This window comes from Ahaetulla prasina, chromosome 2 (assembly GCF_028640845.1).
Source record: "Ahaetulla prasina isolate Xishuangbanna chromosome 2, ASM2864084v1, whole genome shotgun sequence".
Taxonomy (NCBI): domain Eukaryota; kingdom Metazoa; phylum Chordata; class Lepidosauria; order Squamata; family Colubridae; genus Ahaetulla; species Ahaetulla prasina.
In genome coordinates, this window is record NC_080540.1 from 183,111,749 (window position 1) to 183,133,537 (window position 21,789).

Here is a 21,789-nt window from a genome sequence, read left to right on the forward strand (position 1 = left end):
CCGATTCAATGTGCAAACAAAGGGGCGTGGTCAGCGATGGCCACGCCTCCCTTCATGACGCTTCCTCTTCTGAATGCAGAGGGCGGGGCCTACTTGCTAAAGCACGGGGGCAAAGCCACTAACGGAGGCGCTGCACTGAAGAGTCGGAAGAGGTGGGTGATTGCTGGGGAAATCGCGGTTGGGGCAGCGTGGCCTGGGTGCTCTTTCCGGGGCAGCGCAGGGAAAGAGAGCAGCATTCACGCTGCTTTTTCTGGGGGTGGGAGAGTGCATTTGAGTCCTGCAGTCTTCTGCTGTGTTCAGGGCAAGATTCGTGTATGGAGTTGTCCCTTTGGGTTCTTGTTCATTGCGAAAGCTCCTTTCTCCCTTTCCGGCTTTGCGATTTCAGTGATTTTTCCCTTCCCGAGTTTGCCTTGAACTTTGCCCCTTCCTTCCCGAGTGCCCTGGACCAGAAGAGCCCTGTCGGCTTGTCTGTGCCAAAATATGTCTGCGGGAGGGTGACGGAAACGGGAAGGAGGAGAAATTGGTGGGAAAACGGGGATGCTGGCTTCGTTCCTGCTGCTTTACGTTTAGTCCCCTTCCCATTGACTTGTCCTGATTCCTCTCCCCCTCCCTCGAGCCTGGAGGACCGAGTCGCAAATTAGCGGGCATTAGCATGGTGCAGCAAACGCGACCCCGGAATCCCCGGGTGGTGTTGTCAAAGAGACCAATCTGCACTGCTCCCGAAACGGCGGGCTCCTTTGGGGGGCAGAGATGTCAAGGCAGCGTGTACTGAGCAATGTTTTTGGGAAGTGAATCGCCTCAAAATCTGCGGCATTCACCAATGCTTGTTTGAAGAGTTCTGCTATGTGTCCATAGTAATTCCTTTGGATAGTAAACACGACAGGCAATCATAGTTTAGATATGCAGTCAGTGTTCATGTTACCATTCAAGGTATGGTTGAAAATTAGTTTAATTCCACGGATGTTAAAAACTCAGCCATCCTCTATCTTAGGGGCTGATGGAACATTTGGGATTTTGAGAAAGAATCATGAATGCCACCAAGAAAGTATTAATCAGATAACAGGAAGGCAAAATACTTAACGTTTTCTGGATCCACAAAACATACTGAACCATAAATGAACAATATAGGCTCAGGCCAGGAAATATTGGGCTAAAATAAATTAAATGGCTTATAAACCTAGCCACAGTTTAGTGTGTTGTTGAAATCTAATCTCTGTAGCCATACATACCTAAAACCTTAGGGAAATAAAGCTAGCGGTTGAAGAAGAGCATTTCACCTTGAAGCACAGACAGTCTCCCCCCCCCCTCATTTTTAAAAATTCAAAATGGATGATTTCCATTTTGAAAACAGGGTGGCAATTGTGCAACCATCCTTGCCCTACATGACCTCTCTGCAGCTTTTGATACCTCAACTTCTGGATTGGCTCAGCAATAGGAGGACACGGTGTTGTGCTGTTCTACTTCCTTTCTCTAGGATTGATTCCAGTTGATGGTAGGGGAAGAGACCAACAGCCCCCAACCATGTGGGATGCCACAGGGGTTCTATGCTCTTTCTGCTATTCAACATCTATATGAGACCACTGGGTGAGCTCATCTGTTGCCAGAGGATGAGGTATCATCAGTACAGATGACACCAAATTATACATCTGTGGATGAGGTATCAGTACAGATGATATCTAATTATACATCTGTGCTGCTGGAGAATTAAGCAATACTGTGGGTGTCTTATCCTGATACCTGGAGGCTGTGATAGTCTTGATGGGGAACAACAGACTTCAGCCGAACCCTAACAAGACCGAGTGACTTAAAGTTTTGGAGCCTTCCAATTTTAGGACGATGCCATCTTTGGTGTGGGATGGGGTGGCACTGCTTCAGAAACAGTGTGCAAACTGTGGTCCCTCCTAACTCACAATTCTTAGTCAAAGAGCAGATGGCAGTTGTGGCTAGGAAGGCCTTTGCACATCTGTGTGTGCAAAGCACAAGTTGTACTTATTCCTGGATCGAGGGGGGACTCTGCTCACAGTCGCTTATGACCTAGTCACCTCCTATTTGGACTTCTGTCATGTGTCCTTGAAACGTATCTGGAAGTTTCATCTGTGCAGAAAGCATAATTGCAGACAGTTATGTGTATGCCTAGAAATGTACATATTGGTTGCCAGTCTGCTTCTGGTTGCCCACAATTCAAGATGCTGATATTGACCTTTAAAGCCCTATATGGCATGGGGCCAGATTATCTGAGGGACTGCCCATCCCTAATTACATCTGCCCACCCCATCAGACCTAACGGGGAAGACATGCTGCAAGTCCCATCTGTCAGGAAATTTACATTTGGTAGGTCCCAGGAGGCAGGCCTTCTCTCTTGTAAAAAGTTAAAGATTTCCCGGTCAGTTGTATCCAGCTCTAAGACACTGCTCATCTCCATTTCTTGACTGAGGAAGTCAGCGATGTCTGAAGATAATTTTCATGATAATGTGGCCAGCATGGCTATACACTAAAGGCACTGAGAATGCTATAATCTTCCCATCAAAATGGTATCTATTAATCTACTTGCATTTGCATGCTTTCAGACTGCTAGGTGGACAGGAGCTGGAGCAAGCTCACCACATTGCAGCACCCGCCTTACAGAATCTTCTCCCCCCCCCCCGCCCAAGTGAGATTAGCACCATCCCTCTTATAACTATGCTTTCAGGCTTTGGTATTCTAGGGGACCAGGAAGATCTTACAATGGCTCCCATACTGTGGCTGATATCTCATTTTGTGTGTTTTTTATAGTTTTTAATAATGATTTTCACTTATATTTATGAAAACACATATAATGGTTTTCTGTTTAAGTGGTGTAATACCAACCCGAGTCACTCTCTTGTAAAATGGATGTCCATACAAATAGGCAGGCAGGCAGGCAGGCAGGCAGGCAGGCAGGCAGGCAGGATAGATAGGTAGGTAGGTAGGTAGGTAGGTAGGTAGGTAGGTAGGTAGATAGATAGATAGATAGATAGATAGATAGATAGATAGATAGATAGATAGATAGATAGATAGATAGATAGATATAAATAAATAATGGCCCTTTCCTGCCTCCAATTCAGTGTGTGAAATAAGATAGCCTTGTCTACAATCAGAGGGTGTGTGGGGAGATTAAATTTAATCTAGTCTCTTGGTAATTAAGGGTGCTGCTGCTTTAAGCAGAGTGACAGGCAGTGTTTAGCAAGTGACTTCTACCTCATGCCTGCTTGCTTGCCTTTCCAACTCTTATCGCTGCCTGCCTGCTGCTCTTTTGAACTATCTAGCAGTGGAGGTTCTTTGGAAGGGAGATTAATGTTTAGACATTCAATATAGCAAAAATATGGCTGATTCCCATGATTTATATGCCCATTAGCAAAACAAGATACATCTTGATAACATTGTCAGAAGTACCATTGGTACATGTTTGAGGATTTAACATACTGAAACAATTTGCAGTAATTAATCAAAATAGATAGTAAAACAATTACTGTACTTTTATTAAAAAGTCCTTTATATATTCATATACAATTCAGAGTTTATACAAAAGTAAACATATTTATGGTATGTTTTCCATCACAGGATAGTTGGTACCATATCACACATTTTGGGCAATTTTCAGAGACTTAGTATTATGGCTAAGACCAGAGCTTAGATCACCCACCCTTGGCTATGTCTCCTTGTTCTTCCCTTTTCTCACTCCTTTTCTTCCCTATGTATCTTGCTTCAGAGATGCCGATGGAAGGTGAGCCAAGTGGTCTTATCAGAATCACCCAGCTTTTTCTCCTCTCTGCAGCCTGGGGAATGCAGATATGGGTAACCTTCATCGCAGGTATGTCTATAGGGCAGGAGGGGAGCTAATTTAGAATATTATTCTTCTGTATGACAGAGGCTGGGTTAGAGGAAGTATGTGTTGGAAGGAGAGAAACATCCTTTTCCAAATTTGCCAATACCTTCCTCTAATATGGTTTTTCTGAATCCAATACCCTTGAACACTTTTAGACTTCCAGCTCCTGTCACTGCTGCCAACATCGCTCTATTGTTTTCTTAGTTAGCCGTATGAAAGTCCAATGCCCAATTTTTATGTAGAAATCTGAACTTCTCTTCCACTACTTGAAGAAAAGGATGCGTTTTCCCATGTAACCCATCCCTTCCTCTCTAGGTTTTGTTCTTTTCCGAACTGTGAGCCGGCACACCTTTGATCTTGTACAGAGCAAATTGTTTCCCTTCTATTTCTACACCTTACTTGGCTGCACGTTCCTTAATCTTGCCATATTTGCTGCATACCATCCACGGGAACTTCTCAGCACCAGAGAAACTGTTCAGGTAAGTAGCAATTAATTATCTAAACCCTTGCAGTTTTACATTCGGGCAGGCGTGCAGGCAGAAAGTATATAGGCACATTCTGAAAATGCCTTCAGCTTGTCATATCAGCATTCAAATTTCCTATTGCATCTGAGATTAAGAGGTTGTCTTATTTTTAAAATACTTTCTTGGCTGCATTGACCTAGCAATTTCACTGTTCAAATTAGATCTCTTAAAAGACTTCCATTATCTTCTTCTTCTTTTTTTTAGAGCAAATTTTTTTTATTTTCCATAATAATTCCCACAATTTGACCAGTGTACAATACAATCACTTATCCAACAATCAGTCCTATACTCAAATTATACTCAATCAGGGCTGCTCGACTGCCACTCCCCCCTTTAATCCTTTCTTCCCTTCTCATCCTTCTTAAACTTTCCCCACCACCTTCTCCTCGCTTTCCTACTTCCCCTCCTCTTTCCCACTTCTCACTACCATCCTTTCTAACCCTCTATCTTCTCCTTCTTCTCCTCCTCCTATCCTTTTCTTCTCCTCCTTCTTTCCTCCCTACCCACCTGCCTACCTACTTTCTTCCTTCTTTACTCCTCTTTCCTTACCCTTTCCTTCGGGAGTGTTTGCCGAGCAGTCCCGACATTACACCATTCCAACTTGTTTAATTCTACCATTATTCCTGTACAATGGCAACCAATCAATTTATAGTCTTCCCTTCCCCCTCATTCCCCGAGACTTCCCAGAACAGAATACAGGGTATTGTAACTAACAAACATAATCTAAAATATAACATAAAACATATTCCATTTCACACCATCACACTATCAATTCCCTTCTTTCTTAAACTAATACATAGCAATTCCTAACTTCACTCAAAAACTAATTGATATTTTTTAATCTGATACTTATTTTGAATATAATCAATCCACTTCCTCCATTCCAAAATATATTTTTCTTGTGTACAGTCTTTCAAGTAGGCAGAAATTTTTGCCATTTCTGCTAAATTTGATACTTTACTAATCCATTCTCCAATTGTAGGTAAGTCTTCTTTCTTCCAATATTGTGCAATCAATAGTCTTGCAGCAGTTATTAAATTCAGAATCAGTTTTGTCTCTATAACAGTGCAATCTGAAATTATTCCTAATAAAGAGAACTGTGGAACAGACTTGATCTTCTTTTTCAAAATGTTCTGCATAATCCACCATTTTTTAATCCAAAAGGCTTTAACTTTTTTGCAAGTCCACCTTATATGATAATAGGTAGCATCCTCACAATCACATCTCCAACATTTTGCTTTCACATTTGGATACATACATGACAGGTTTTTAGGATCTAAATGCCATCTATAAAACATTTTATAAAATTTTCTCTTAAATTTTGTGCTTGTGAATTTAACATTCCTCACCCAAATTTTTCCCATGTTTCTAACATTATAGGTTGTTGAAAATTTTGTGCCCATTTTACCATACAATCTTTAACCAACTCCATTTCTGAATCAATTTCAACCAATACATTATATAATCTCTTTATATGCTGTTGACCTTGATCTTTTATTTGTTTTACCAAATTATCATCACTTTGCCTTATACCAATTTTCTGATCTATTTTCCATCTAGATTGCAATTGTCCATACTGGAACCATGTATAATTTCTTCCTTCATCCTCAATTTCTCCCTAGATTTTAACTGTAATTCCCCTTTTTCCATAGTCAAAAGCTCTTTGTAAGTGATAACTTCCATTTTTTGTAATATATTTATATTCTCTATCATATGTCTGGGGATGGTCCATATTGGTATCTTTCCATCTAACTTATATTGATATTTTTCCAAATCCTCAACAGCGCACTTCTGACCATATTATTCTTAAATGTCTTATCAATTTTCTTGTCATATATTACATATGCGTGCCATCCATATAACAAACCATAACCTTCTATATTCAAAATCCTTTCCTCTGTTAAATTAATCCAATCAGAAATTAAAGTTAAAACAACTGCATCATAGTACAATTTCAAGTTAGGCATTTTTAAACCCCCTCTTTCCCTAACGTCTTGCATTATTTTTAACTTTATCCTCGGTTTTTTACCCTTCCATACAAAATTATTAATCCCTTTTTGCCATTCTTGTAAATTTGCATCTTTCTTCAATATTGGAATCATTTGAAACAAAAAAATCTAGGCAAAACATTCATTTTTATAGCTGCCACTCTTCCCAACAATGATAATTGTAACTTCTTCCATTTCTCCATTTCTTTAATTACTTTTCCCCACAATACCTCATAATTATTTTTATATAATTTTACATTCGATGCTGTAATGTATACTCCTAAGTATTTAACCTTTTTAACTACTTCATATCCAGTTATTCTTTCTAATTCTTCCCTCTGATGTGTATTCATATTTTTAATTATCATTTTTGTCTTCTGTTGATTCACTTTAAACCCAGATACCTTACTATACTGATCAATTGTCTCCATCAAATATACAGCTGAATGTATTGGTTGAGATAAAGAAACAACCAAATCATCTGCAAACGCTCTTAATTTATAATCTTGATTTTTAATTCTAATTCCTTTTATTCGATCTAAACCACGTATCTTACTCAATAATATTTCCAAAGTTAGAATGAATAATAATGGTGACAAGGGACATCCTTGTCTAGTCCCTTTCTCAATCTTGAAAGATTCTGTTAATCCACCATTTACTATTATTTGAGCTGTTTGCTTTTGATATATAGCCTTAATTGCTTGAATAAAATAATCCCCAAATTGCATTTTTTCTATTACTTTAAACAAAAACTGCCAATCCAATCTATCAAAAGCTTTTTCGCATCCAAAAAGAGGAATGCTGCTGAAACCTGGCTGTTTCTTTCCAAATATTCAAGTAAATTTACAATTTGTCTCATATTATATCTCATCTGTCTCCCCTTAATAAATCCTGATTGGTCATTATGAATTAATTGATTCATCAGTGGCATCAATCTATTCGCTAGTATCTTAGCAAATATCTTATAATCAGTATTTAAAAGCGATATTGGCCTATAATTCTCTGGTTTAACACCATCTCGATCTTCTTTAGGTATTAATGAGATAAAAGCTGTCCTCCATGAAGGAGGAGCTTCTCCTCCCCTTTGTATTCTGTTAAATAACTCCTTAAGTGGTACAATCATCTCATTTTGTAAATTTTATAATAAGTAGTTGTCAAGCCATCTGTACCTGGTGCTTTATTCGCTTTAAGCTGCTTAATTGCAAACACTATTTCCTCTGAAGAAATTAATTGATTCAACTCTTCCCTTTGATCTACTGTAATTTCTAAGATACCGTGGTCCTGTAAATATCTATCTATATCTTTATCATTAATCACATCTCTAGAATATAACTTAGTATAATAATCTAAAAAAGCTTTTTTAATCAAATTTTGCTGATATACTTCCTTACCTCTATATTCTATTTTATCAATTATACGTCGTTTCTGTTTCTTTCTTAATAAATATGCTAACCACCTTCCAGGTTTATTAGAATTATTAAACAAATTATGTTTTGCATATTGTAAATTAGTTGCCACCTGATCTGCCATTAACATATTAAATTGACCTCTTAATATATTTATTGACTCTTTTATTTTACTATCTCCTGGATTACATATCAATAACTGCTCCTTCCTTTTAATTTCCTCTTCTAGTTCTTTTCGCCTTTTGTGCAGTCTATTTCTATATTTATTATTCATCTCTAATAAAATTCCCCTCATATAAGCTTTGCTGGTGTCCCAAACTATCTCTATAGGTGTCCCTTTATCCATGTTCAAAGAAAAAAATTCCTTCATTAGAGTTTTACATTCATTTACATTTTGTTCATATTTAAACAAGTTCTCATTCATCCTCCATGACCTCCTGGCCTCTTTTTCCCGATCTAACTCAATCCATACCGGGCTATGATCAGACAAAGTTCTAGAACAAATTTTTGTCTTCTTCACTCTGAAAAACAAATCATTAGTAATTAAAATGAAATCGATTCTAGAAAAAGATTGATGTCTGTCAGAAAAAAATGTAAAATCTCTCTCTTTTCATTATGCTCGCCATACATCTCTCAATTCTAAATCTTCCATCAAATCAAAGAATGCCTTTGGCAGTTTTACACGATTGGAAATATTTCTAAGACTTCTTTTATCTTTCTGGGTATCCATCACTCCATTCCAATCACCCATTAATATATAAGTTTTATAATCCCAAGATATTATTCTTTTATGTAAAAACTTATAAAATTTTTCTTGTTGTTGATTTGGTGCATAAACTCCTATTAAAAGTATTTTTCTCCCCTCCAGTAAAAGTTCAATAGCAATATATCTTCCTTGATTATCCGCCTCAATTAATGTTGCAGATAAATTACTCTTTATATAAACAACTAGTCCACTCTTCTTTTCTGTAGTAGATGCAACAAAATGTATTCCCAATTTTGAATTTATCAAATATTTCTGGTCTAATGTTCTAATATGTGTTTCTTGTAAACATACAATGTCATTTTTAAATTGCTTCAAATAATGAAATATCTTTCTTCTCTTTTGTGGTGAGTTTAATCCATTAACATTCCAAGATAAAAGTCTAATTGCCATTATCAGCAATCGGAAACTTTTGAAGCACCAGCCGCAAATCATATCTTTCTTTGGGCCTTGCTCCTCCCACTGTTTCCGTCTTGGTAATAGCAGATTGAGCCTGTTGAGCCTTTTCTTCTTGTTCCTTATGTTTGACAGCCGCTCTTGTCATCCTTGGCTCTTTTGAAATCTCTGATCCCATCTTAGACACATCCAACACTTGTAAAAGATCTTCTTCCATTACTATCACTTCTTTTTCTTTAATTTCGCCTTCCTTTCTCCTACCATCCGGAGATGGTGGACTTTCAGCTTTAAGCACATAAGCATAAAACTCTCGTGCTTTACTGACTGTATTAAGACGATGTGCTTTCCCTTCATAGTAAACTATTATACCAGTTGGGATGTCCCATCTATACTCAATCTGACGTTTTTTAAGCTCGTTCACCAAAAAAGCAAACTCCTTCCTACCTCTCAACATTTTGGGGGGAATTTCCTTTAGTATTAAAATATCTTGGCCAGCCGCTTGAATCTTGTCTCCTTTAAAGGAAGCTTGTAAAATCTCATTTCTCACTGTTCTAGTAGTAAAATAAATAACAATGTCTCTCGGAAGATTTCTTTGTCTTGCTATCCAGGAATTCACACGATAAATTTTATCAATATAAAAAGCCACATCTACTGGCCGAACTGCCAAAATCTCTGCAAAGGCCTCCGAAAAAATTTGCTTCAAATTCTCATTTTTACATTCTTTCAGTCCACGGATTCGTATAGCAAGTTCCATAGCTCTATATTGTACCAAAACAATTTCATCATCAACTTTATCCATTTTACATTGAACTGCCTCAATCTTATTTTCCAATTTTAAATTAACTTTCTTTATTTCTTCTACTTCCTGCTCCAGTAAAATCACATTTGATGCCAGACCCTGTACTGCTGACACCAAACCTTCTTTAACTTCTTTATTTCCAGTTTGAATTTCTAACATCTGTTTTTTCATCTCTGACATTTCTTCTGTAATTAATTTAAACTTATCCTCTATCTGGGAAGTTTGCTAGTTCATAGCATCGTTAAGAGATTCTTTCATAAATTCTTTCAGATTATCCTGAAGTGCTTCCAAATTTAGTGATTTTGTATCTGCTGTATGTGCTGGAGAGACTCCCAGTGTTAATGTTCCTGGGGTTTTTGTAACAGTTGACTGTTGGAGGTACTGGCTGCTGTGGCGGTTGAGACCCCCAGACTTATAGTCATGGGGGATTTCAACTTGCCATCAGTTGGCTTGTCATCGACGGCAGCTCGGGAGTTCCAGGCTTCCATGACGGCCTTGGACCTGATTCGAGTAAATGATGGCCCTACGCACATGGGGGGAGGCATGCTGGATCTGATTTATATCTCTGGACAGTGGTTAAATGATCTGGTATTAGACGATTTAGTAACAGAACCAATGTCATGGTCGGATCATTTTCTCCTTCGCCTAGACTTCCGAACCGCCATTCACCACCGCAGGGAGACGGAACCTATACGGTGGTTCCGTCCCAGGCGCCTGATGGACCCTGAGAGGTTCCAGACGGAGCTTGGGCCATTCCCTGAGGATCTGGCCCACGGCACGACTGAGGAACTGGTCGTGGCCTGGGAGTGGCCGCGCCGGGGCCCTGGACCGTGTCGCGCCTTTGCGGCCTCTGACCCGGCATAGATCTCGTCCGGCCTTGGTTCTCCGAGGGCTGAGGGAGATGAAACGCCGGAGAAGACGCCTAGAGAGCACCTGGAGGTCCAGTCGCTCGCTGATCGGACACTAGTTGGGACCTATTCTAGGACCTACCTAGTGGCAATGAGGGAAGCGAGGCTCCTCGCCTCCACCCTCATTGCGTCGGCAGATAACCGCCCGGCCGCCCTGTTTCGGGTGACCCGCTCTCTCCTACATCAGGAGGTGCGGGATGACCCTTTGCAGGGACGAGCCGAGGAGTTTAGTGGTTATCTATACGATAAAATCGCTCAGCTGAGGGACGGTCTGGACCGAATTTGGGATGATCCAAGCGAGGGAGAGGAGGCACGTCTTGTTGAGCACATTTGGGATGAGTTTGACCCTGTGGCTCCCGAGGACGTGGACAGGTTGTTGGGGAGGCTTCACGGCACGACATGTTTACTGGACCCGTGTCCTTCCTGGCTGGTACTGGCCACTCAGGCGGTGACACGAGGCTGGCTCCAGAGGATTATCAACGCTTCTTTGTTGGACGGGGTCTTCCCTGCCGCCTTGAAAGAGGCGGTGGTGAGACCCCTCCTTAAGAAGCCCTCTTTGGACCCAGCTATTTTGGGTAATTATCGTCCAGTCTCCAACCTTCGCTTTGTTGCGAAGGTTGTAGAGAGTGCCTGCAGCGACAGCTGCCCCAACACCTGGATGAAGATGTCTATCTAGACCCGTTCCAGTCCGGCTTCCGACCCGGATACAGCACGGAGACAGCTTTGGTCGCATTGGTGGATGATCTCTGGAGGGCCAGGGACAGGGGATATTCCTCTGCCCTGGTTCTATTAGACCTCTCAGCGGCGTTCGATACCATCGATCATGGTATCCTGCTGCGCCGGTTGGAGGGATTGGGAGTGGGAGGCACCGTATATCGGTGGTTCTCCTCCTATCTCTCTGACCGGTTGCAGACGGTGTTGACAGGGGGGCAGAGGTCGACCGCGAGGGGCCTCACTTGTGGGGTCCCACAGGGGTCGATTCTCTCGCCCCTGCTGTTCAACATCTACATGAAGCCGTTGGGTGAGATCATCAGTGGTTTCGGGGTGAGATACCAGCAGTGCGCTGGCGACACAGCTGTACTTTTCCACCCGGACCACCCCAATGAAGTTGTCGGTGCTGTCCCGGTGTTTGGAAGCTATACGGGTCTGGATGGGGAGAAACAGGCTCAAGCTTAATCCCTCCAAGACGGAGTGGCTGTGGATGCCGGCACCCCGATTCAGTCAGCTGCAGCCGCGGCTGGCTGTTGGAGGCGAGTTACTGGCCCCAAAGGATAGGGTGCGCAACTTGGGTGTCCTCCTGGATGATCGGCTGTCGTTTGAAGACCATTTGACGGCCGTCTCCAGGAGGGCCTTCCACCAGGTTCGCCTGGTTCGGCAGTTGCGCCCCTTCCTTGATCGGGATGCCTTATGCACAGTCACTCATGCACTCGTTACCTCTCGCTTGGATTACTGTAATGCTCTCTACATGGGGCTCCCCTTGAAGTGCGCTCGGAGGCTTCAGTTAGTCCAGAATGCAGCTGCGCGGGTTATAGAGTGTAACACCGCTCCTGCGCAGACTGCACTGGCTGCCTGTGGCCTTCCGGGTGCACTTTAAGGTGTTGGTTATGACCTTTAAATCGCTCCATGGCTTAGGACCTGGGTACTTACGGGACCGCCTGCTGTTACCACACGCCTCCCACCGACCCGTACGCTCCCATAGAGAGGGACTTCTCAGGGTGCCGTCCGCCAAACAATGTCGGCTGGCGGCCCCCAGGGGAAGGGCCTTCTCTGTGGGGGCTCCCACACTCTGGAACGAGCTTCCCCCGGGTTTACGCCAAATACCCGACCTTCGGACATTTCGTCGCGAACTCAAGACTCATCTTTTTATCCGCGCGGGGCTGGCTTAAATTGGGATTTTAATGTTTAAATTTATTTATTTTAAACGGGGTTTTTAGTATGGGAAATTTTAATCATTGGGCTAATTTAAAATAAGTTTTTTAAATCGTATTTTAAACTTATATATTGTATTGTCGGTTTTATTATGCCTGTACACCGCCCTGAGTCCTTCGGGAGAAGGGCGGTATAAAAATCAAATAAAATAAATAATAAATAAATAAAATAAATAATTGTTTTGCTGCCATCTCTTAAAATTTCTCTTTAACTTAATATTACGTATAAACCTTTTAAGTCTTTTTTTTTTTTTTAAATCAGTCTCAGTATCTCTTCTCCCTTCTCATTACAATGTTTAAAAAAAATTTCCAGCTGGCCTTCAGCAATAAACAGCAGACAGTGAGAATTGTAACACTTTCGTTTTCAACTGCGTAGCTCATTAAAGAACAATCGCCATTTTCACTTTGAAGTCAAATCCAAAACTTAAAAAAAAAAAAATAACAGGGAATTGATTGATTACTTGCTTTTATAATTAGAGCTCTCCTGTTTCTGTTCAGTCCGGTATTATCTTCTTTAAGTTAAAATTGGTCCCAGCTAATATTACGTATAAACCTTTTAAGTCTTTTTTTTTTAAAGAATCAGTCTCAGTATCTCTTCTCCCTTCTCATTACAATGTTTAAAAAAAAAAAATTCCAACTGGCCTTCAGCAATAAACAGCAGACAGTGAGAATTGTAACACTTTCGTTTTCAACTGCGTAACTCATTAAAGAACAGTCGCCATTTTCACTTTAAAGTCAAATCCAAAACTTAAAAAAAAAATAACAGGGAATTGATTGATTACTTGCTTTTATAATTAGAGCTCTCCTGTTTCTGTTCAGTCCGGTATTATCTTCTTTAAGTTTAAAATTGGTCCCGGCAGTTGGTCGCGGCAATTAGGTCTGCCGGAGCAGGAAAAAAGCCTCAGATCTGGAGCACTTTGAAGTTCTGAGGGGGCTTAACCCTTCGAGCCCCCTGGTATCTTCCAGGAGCTCTAGGGAAGCTCTACCTCTGCTTCTTTTTGCTCACCTCCGCTTCTTCTCCCGAAGAGAGGGATTTCCGAACTGCTGTACAGCTGATTGTCGCTGTCTTAGCAGTCCAACACGATCCAGAGGTTGGTGACCAGAAAGATCACCTCCATTGCCAACGGAGCCAACCAGGAAGTGCTCCAGACTTCCATTATCTTCTATTTAATAGTGCCTACTAATCCCACTTTTTCTATATAATTTTAATGCTCTGATACTTTTTCATGTATATTCTTCCATGTTCTTCCTAAGACCTTTGCAGCACCAACTGCTTCAGATATAGTCATAATGGCATATACCAGTAGACATACAGAAAAGTCATAATTACTTATCATTCAATTCTGTAGCTACACAAATGAGAGCTGTTGATGGGGGAAAGGCATTGATGTTTGCTTCTCTGGGCAGCAATTTTAGTTTCAGAATGCTTTACATCTACAAATGTCCATGGCCAGATTCTTATGAGGTGAACTGTTAGCAGCCTTCCTGGTTTAAGAATTTGGTAAGCAGAATGATAATGACATTCATTAAGGATAAACAGAGATAATACAATACCTCAAACTGAATAGGTCCATATTTGTATTTAGCGGACTTCTGAATAAACTGGATTAGGATTGCAATTCTGCTTTCTGTAACTCTCCCTGTCCCCAGTGTATAACATTTATAAATCTTCTAGAATATTCCAACACAGAGAGGGTGTATTTAGAAAACTTATCATATTTGTTCCTTCCCTGCATCTTTGCTTCCAGCCTTCACAGCTGTATTTCAGAAGAAAAGCAAAAGTTTGTATAAAATGTTTTATAATAAATTAATGAATAATTCTTGTTAGGTGGATAGTTATGTATAACCTTTGCAGCAGAATATTTTGTGGTACTTTAAATATGCCTTTAATGAGCATATGCTATAATAAATTTGTTTGTCTTTAAGAAGCCATAAGGCCCTTTTTTATAATTTATCAATTAACTAAGAACTCTACTGAATTAACATACATTTTGTAATATTTTACTACAGAAAGATATAATATTTAGCATGAAATGCTTTTTCTTTTCATCACCATTCCCACCTCTGGGAAAATTGAGTGTGAATGCTTCAGCCTTACTGTAATTTCTTGTTTAGTGTAATTTTGCTACGCAGAGGAGATCCCATGATAATATATACCACATTACAAGATCTTCCTAAGTCATTCTGGGCACATTTTTAAAATATAGAATGCAATAAATAAATAAATGATTTCATTTCTTATAAAATAGCCTTCTCTGTCATGCTAAGAGCAACAAGAGTGAGAACACTGAAGGGACTGTGATGCTATTTGAGCAATTTACTGAATTAATCACAATTAACTGGATTCATATAATACATACTAAGTCATAACTCTAAATTTACAGCTTCAGTGGCTGTGTTCATGCAACATGCTAATCTAAAACCAAACAAACCAGATTCTTGTCTAGCACAACATCTGAATCCTGGAGAGAAATTGTTAAGGGCAGATAAGGCAGGGGCTTTCAAAGTACAACTGTACTGCTGCCTCAAAAGATACGAGTTTTATTTATATCTTTTCCTCTAAGTAGAACTTTTGATTTAGAAGAAAATACATGGGACTGGGACGTGAAGCAGAATAATTGCCTGGGGCTTTAAAAGTATTTAGTGAGTGATGGGATGTTAAATCAATTTTTTTCATGATCCAATCTGGGTTGGTCATTGGGACCATAGCAGGGGTGAAATGCTCCCGATTCAGACCGGATTGGCCGATCCCGTAGCAGTGGTGGCAGGTGGTTTGGAGAACCGGTAGCAAAAATCCCTGCCCCCCACCACCACCCATGCCCAGCTGAGCCACACGATCATCAGAGGCTCTTTGTTTTACTTTTTTTTTTTAAAAAAAGTTTTATTTTAACATTCATATCCAATAACATATTTAATGTACCATCATATACAATTAATCGGACCTGCCCGGTCACCACCCCCTTCCTTTAACTCTCTTCCCTTCTCTACCTTCTTCTACTTTCCACAACCATCCTCCCCCTCTCTTATCTACATCCTCTCCTCCTTCCTCCCTACTCCTTTCTTCTCCCTCTTCTATCCCTCTTCCTTCCTTTCCTCTTCCTCCTCTTCTCTTTCCTACCTCCTTCTCTCTTCTACTTCCTTCTTTCCCGTCATTCTGAAGTGGTAGCCAGGCAGCTCCGATCTTACATTAATTATACATCTTCAATCATCTTTGTACATTAACCATCAATCCATTTTCTACCCTCATCCCCTCCCCTCCCTTCCCTTCCTCCCCCACCCCAGGACTTCCCAGAACCGAATACAGGGTATAAAACTAACAACAAAATTAAAATATAACACAAATCATAATCCATAGTCACTCCTTAAAACCTCAACTCCTTCCAGAAACAAAGAAAATACATTTCTTCCAATCCATTATATATCAGACCATTCCACTCCTAGAGTTCTCAGAAATTTCCGATTGAGTTAGTGTTTGTTCTTGAATAAAGTACATAGTTTTAATATCCAACCTTCATCAATCAATATCAAAACAACGTTCCATCTTCCAATATTCACCAAGGGTTCTTCTAAAATGTCTTTCTTCCTTAAGCAGTCTCTCAAAATAGTTCATATTTCCAACTTAATTTCTTGAATTTTTCTGTCCAACCTTCAAGGGTAAACAATAGTCCATCTTTTCACATCTTTGACATTTATATACATCAAATAATATTACAAATATCCAATATATCAATTGTAATAATTAAAATCTTCACTTTACCTTGCTTATATCAAATAACATTATTAAAATTACACCTATAACTTATCCAAAATATATCTATTATAACAATTAAATTCTAATTAGCCATATAACAACATTACATCCATCTCTTAAATATAATATTTAATCCAAATTCCTAAATTTTACTATCTATCCTCCAAAGTTAAACAATATTCCATCTTCCTATTCCTTTATACCTGAAATATATCAAATAGTACCCCTAAAATTACACATTTATATCCAAAATAAATCATTTACAAAATTAATCATAATCATATATAATAGAATTAAACATTCTCCTTCCCTTCCTCCCCACCCCAGGACTTCCCAGAACCGAATACAGGGTATAAAACTAACAACAAAAATTAAAATATAACACAAATCATAATCCATAGTCACTCCTTAAAACCTCAACTCCTTCCAGAAACAAAGAAAATACATTTCTTCCAATCCATTATATATCAGACCATTCCACTCCTAGAGTTCTCAGAAATTTCCGATTGAGTTAGTGTTTGTTCTTGAATAAAGTACATAGTTTTAATATCCAACCTTCATCAATCAATATCAAAACAACGTTCCATCTTCCAATATTCACCAAGGGTTCTTCTAAAATGTCTTTCTTCCTTAAGCAGTCTCTCAAAATAGTTCATATTTCCAACTTAATTTCTTAAATTTTTCTGTCCAACCTTCAAGGGTAAACAATAGTCCATCTTTTCACATCTTTGACATTTATATACATCAAATAATATTACAAATATCCAATATATCAATTATAATAATTAAAATCTTCACTTTACCTTGCTTATATCAAATAACATTATTAAAATTACACCTATAACTTATCCAAAATATATCTATTATAACAATTAAATTCTAATTAGCCATATAACAACATTACATCCATCTCTTAAATATAATATTTAATCCAAATTCCTAAATTTTACTATCTATCCTCCAAAGTTAAACAATATTCCATCTTCCTATTCCTTTATACCTGAAATATATCAAATAGTACCCCTAAAATTACACATTTATATCCAAAATAAATCATTTACAAAAATTAATCATAATCATATATAATAGAATTAAACATTCTCCTCCCTTCTTCTGTCTTACATTTTCTACCATCTATTCACCATTCAACTTAACATCTATTAATAAAGAGTTCCCAATCTTTAATACATTAGTGTAGAAATCTCGTGCTTTACAAACTGTATTGAGAAAATACTTTCTTCCTTTATAATTCACTGTTAAACCAGCTGGAACCTCCCATCTAAAATATATCTGATGTTTCTTAAGCTCATCCACTAAAAAGGCAAATTCTTTTCTCTTTCTTAACATTTTAGGAGGAATTTCCTTCATCATTATTATATCTTGTCCTAATATTTGAAATTTATTTTTATAAAATGCTTGCAAAATTCCATACCTAATCTTCTTATTTGTAAAATAAATAACCACATCTCTCGGTAAACACTTCTGCCTTGCCAACCAAGAATTAACACGATAAATTTTTTCAATATTAACTTCAAAATCTTCTGGTTCCACTCCCTCTATCTGAGCAAAGGCCTGAATAAAAATCTCTTTCAAATTTTCCTCTTTATATTCTCTTAAACCCTTTACCCTTATAGCATATTCCATTAATTTATATTGTAATATAACCTTTTCTTCATCTGCCTTATCTACCTTAACCTGAATATCATCTATTTTATTTTCTAAATTCAAATTAATTTGAACTTCATCTATTTTCCTTTGCAAATCTAAATTAATTTGGTTAAGTTCATCCAGTCTTTCTTCTGTCTGAATACTAGATAACAATAATGGGGTAATTGATTCCTTTAATTTTTTCATCTCCCTCCTCTGTTCTTCCACCATATCTTTAATTTTTCTCCATTTCATTAAATTTTTGATCTATTTCTGAAAGATGAGCCTCCATAAGCTCCGTAAAAAATTCCTTAGACTGTCTTTAATATCTTCTTTCAATTTCTGTATCTGAAGTGAAGAAATTTCCAATATTTTAGAAGTGGTTAAATCTCTTTGCTTAAAGGCCATTTTAAAACTAAGTAATACCAAGAAGGAGAAAAAAAGAAAAAAAGAAAAAAAAATTCAATAAGCTTTTCTTCTTAAACACTGTAAGAAAAAGATAATAAAAAAAAGAGATTTAAAAAAAAATTCCATTTTTTAAAAAAAATATCTTGTTATATTCTTCTTAAAGGTTCCACGCCAGCAATTTTAATAAACATTTCCTTAGCTTTCGCTTAGCTTAGCTTTCACTTTCAATACACAAAACGCCATCTTTCATCATCTCCACTCTTGAATACGAATACCTTCTCTGTCAGGGAGTTAAAATCATCTTACAATCAAATGCCAGCACCCCTGTTTTCGGCTCTGTCTGTGTTAGCAATCCTTCAGTAATCCATCAGTCACGGAGATGGACGCTGCGTTTTGTTCTGCCATTTGCAGAAGCATTCTGGATTCTGGAGCTTTTTTTCGAGCTATAGAAGGAGCGTTCCCAACAAACCACCAGAAATCTTCCTGGGGCTTTCCTTGGGGGCTCTACTTCAGCCCGAATGCTCACCTCCCCCTCTTTGTCCAAGGGTAGAGATTTGCAAGCTGTTGACAGCAGATTAACGCTGTCCAAACAGCTCTACAGAATCACACAGAGCGAAGCGAAGCCACCGGAAGCCTCCTTTGTTTTACTTTTAAAAGCATTTTTTCTACAACCTCTTCAGCCAAAAAAAAATGCTTTTAAAAGTGAAAAAAAAAGATTGCGTGCCACAGCTGATCACCCCCACCCCCAGTTTGCACTGTTCTCCTTACCACATGCCACCTTTTGGTGTGCACTGCACGTGGATACCTCGCATTTGGTGCATGGTGTGCACTGTGCATGTGCGTGCAGCGCACATACACAGCCAGCGAACCTGTAGTAAACCATTTCAGATTTCACCACTGGACCAGAGGTTTACTCTTCTGAGCTTTTGGACTCATGCTGGAGCCCATCCTCAGGGAATTTCTCTTTTTTTTTCACCACTCACAGTAAAAATAGGATCAGTATATTTCTACTTCCCTGTTTGTTAAACATGAGTATATCAGGGAAGCATCTGAATATTGTTCAGCACTGAAAAAACCTGTTTTGAGTGGTCATGTAATCACCTAATTGGCAGCTAATCGTACTCAAGATCAACAAAACAAACCGAAAAGATAAGATCATAGTGGTTGGAAAAGATAGTACGCAATACTATCATTTTCTTCTGCTCCTTGCAGACTTTATCTAGAAAATCATTGTATTTAGCTCTCCAAAAGTTTCTTGTTTTGAGGCAATAAAATAAAAATCTTGGAGAAAGCATACAGCTGTTATGTGCAGAATGTGTGAATCACATAGTTATCTGATAATATTCTTAAAGAATTAGTTGAAACACTGCTGAAAACCTACGGTTCCTCCCCTTAATTTTTCACCACAATCTCTTTGGATCATGAGAAATAATCTGTGTACTGAGCAAAATGTCAAGAACACAAGTGATTGACAACTGTATAATTCTGCTCGTCAGCAGATTTTGCAATATTTCTGAAGCACTGTTTAGTTAGACCTGATCCTAGGCATAGAAAAGTTAGCATTCATATTGCACTAGTTCCTTTAATATATATAGAATAAATAGGGTGTAATGTGGAAAGCTGACTGGAATGGTGTAATGGCCTAGAGGTGGAGCTCTCACCTCACAATCAGGAGGCTGTGAGTTCCATCCTAGGTAGAGGCAGAAATTTCTCTCTGGGCACAATGAGAATTTATTTGATGAAAAAAACTCCACATTGACGACAGGAAGGGCATCCAGTAAACACTCTGTTTGCTCCATTTAGTTGCCCAGAATCCACCCCGCAAGGGATTATGGAACCCATAAGTTAAATGATGATGATGAATGTGGAAAGCTGATTCTAACTTTAGGCCAATCACATTCTTTCAGCAACCTACCTCACAGAATTGTGGAGGAAAATTGATGGGAAGTTAATTTAAAAATATACACATCATTTTTATTAATTCTTTTTGGACTATGTAACTAATTGACTCTTAAAAATAAGGAAAATCAGGTTCATCAACTGCCCTTTCATTTTTCCTAGAAATAAGAATGTAATTCCAGAACTTAAATAAAAAGAAAATTCCACATAGTAAATTGGAATCCAGAAGTGGTCATGATATTTTGTGTCTTTCTTACAGATCACACTCTTCTTTATTTGCCTCATTTTGGTTGCCACTAATGCCTCCTGGTTCTCGCAAGTCACCACCAAGACCATGCTTAAGTTGCAAGAGATTGAAAAGGAGCATGGGCTCGGACAGGAAGTGGGAAATTCAGGTCAGCGAGAGGCTTACCAACTTCTGAAGGAGAAAGACAGCAAATATCGGCACCTGCGCCAGAAGTTCTTTAAGTTTCATGGCTTGTCTTCTCTCTGCAATCTGGCTTGTGTTATCTGCACCGGAGTGAACTTGGCGTTCATTGCCTTACAATTGGAGAGCCTGTAAACTCTCCACTGCTCTAACTGGTTCCCATGGTTTCTCCTAAAATGTTGATTTTGCTCTGAGGGGGAGCTTGGAAATGACCAGAAATCAATCCTTTGGAGATTAACAGAGTTGGAAAGGATCTTGTAGGTCATCTAGTCCAACCCCATCCAAGTAGGAGACCCTACACCATTTCTGACAAATGGCAGTCCAATCTCTTCTTGAAAGTCTCAAGTGATGAAGCTCCCACAACTTCCAAAGGCAAGCTGTTCCATTGGTTGATTGTTCTGTCAGAAAATTTCTCCTTATTTCCAGGTTGAATCTCTCCTTGTTCTGTTTCCATTCCTCTAGAAACAACCAGATATAGACTGCCCTCTCAAAGTATAAATTGGATTGTCCGATAACTGTGTAGGGATATTTAAATTAGAGCAAATTATCTGCATAAATTAATGTCATTTCTGTTTTAAAATCTTGATGCAATATTACTTGGGTTTTGCTAAGTTAGATTTTTGTAACAATGTTTTATGATTTGTCATTGTCAGTAGGCTGCCTATTGTTAACAAGAGTCTAATACCATTTAATATCAATTGTATACCCAAGGAATAAGACCTTAATAGGATTCACTTTTAGCGGTAAGGTACAGGATTCTGCTATCATGAAAGAAAATTTAAATATAGAATGCCTTCTTATATACAAATTCTTTGCTTTTGGAATAAAGAATGTTTACTATTAAAAATGTACCTACTCTGGTAGATTAATATCCCTCTGCTTCTGTTGCTTATTTAGACGCTTTGTCTCTCCCAGTTTCCAGCGGGGATTTTCAGGTTGACAAGTAAATTAATGACACAACTCCTATTTTTGGATTCATAAACTGTTTTAATCTATTGAGCTGCACTCATTTCAGTAACTACCCTATTTCTTCTGTTACCTGGGTGACTCTAGTTCATGCTACACTATTGTTTATTCCTAAAACAGTTGGCTGGTTTCATA

General features: G+C 38.8%; 1 protein-coding gene across 1 annotated transcript; it reads left to right on the forward strand.

The window, feature by feature from the left end:
• Positions 1-87: 87 nt before the first annotated feature.
• TMEM205 (transmembrane protein 205) lies at positions 88-21,557 on the forward strand. Its single transcript, XM_058171580.1, has 4 exons — positions 88-152; positions 3,728-3,829; positions 4,160-4,323; positions 20,521-21,557. The coding sequence occupies exons 2-4, from the start codon at positions 3,730-3,732 to the stop codon at positions 20,821-20,823; spliced, it is 567 nt and encodes a 188-aa protein (XP_058027563.1). The 5' UTR covers positions 88-152; positions 3,728-3,729; the 3' UTR covers positions 20,824-21,557.
• The last annotated feature ends 232 nt before the right edge of the window (positions 21,558-21,789 follow it).

Coding starts and splice junctions, on each gene's coding strand:
- TMEM205 (XM_058171580.1), top strand. CDS start 3,730: ATGCCGATGGAAGGTGAGCCAAGTGGTCTTATCAGAATCACCCAGCTT. Junction 3,830..4,159: donor ATGGGTAACCTTCATCGCAG/GTATGTCTATAG, acceptor CTTCCTCTCTAG/GTTTTGTTCTTTTCCGAACT. Junction 4,324..20,520: donor GCACCAGAGAAACTGTTCAG/GTAAGTAGCAAT, acceptor TCTTTCTTACAG/ATCACACTCTTCTTTATTTG.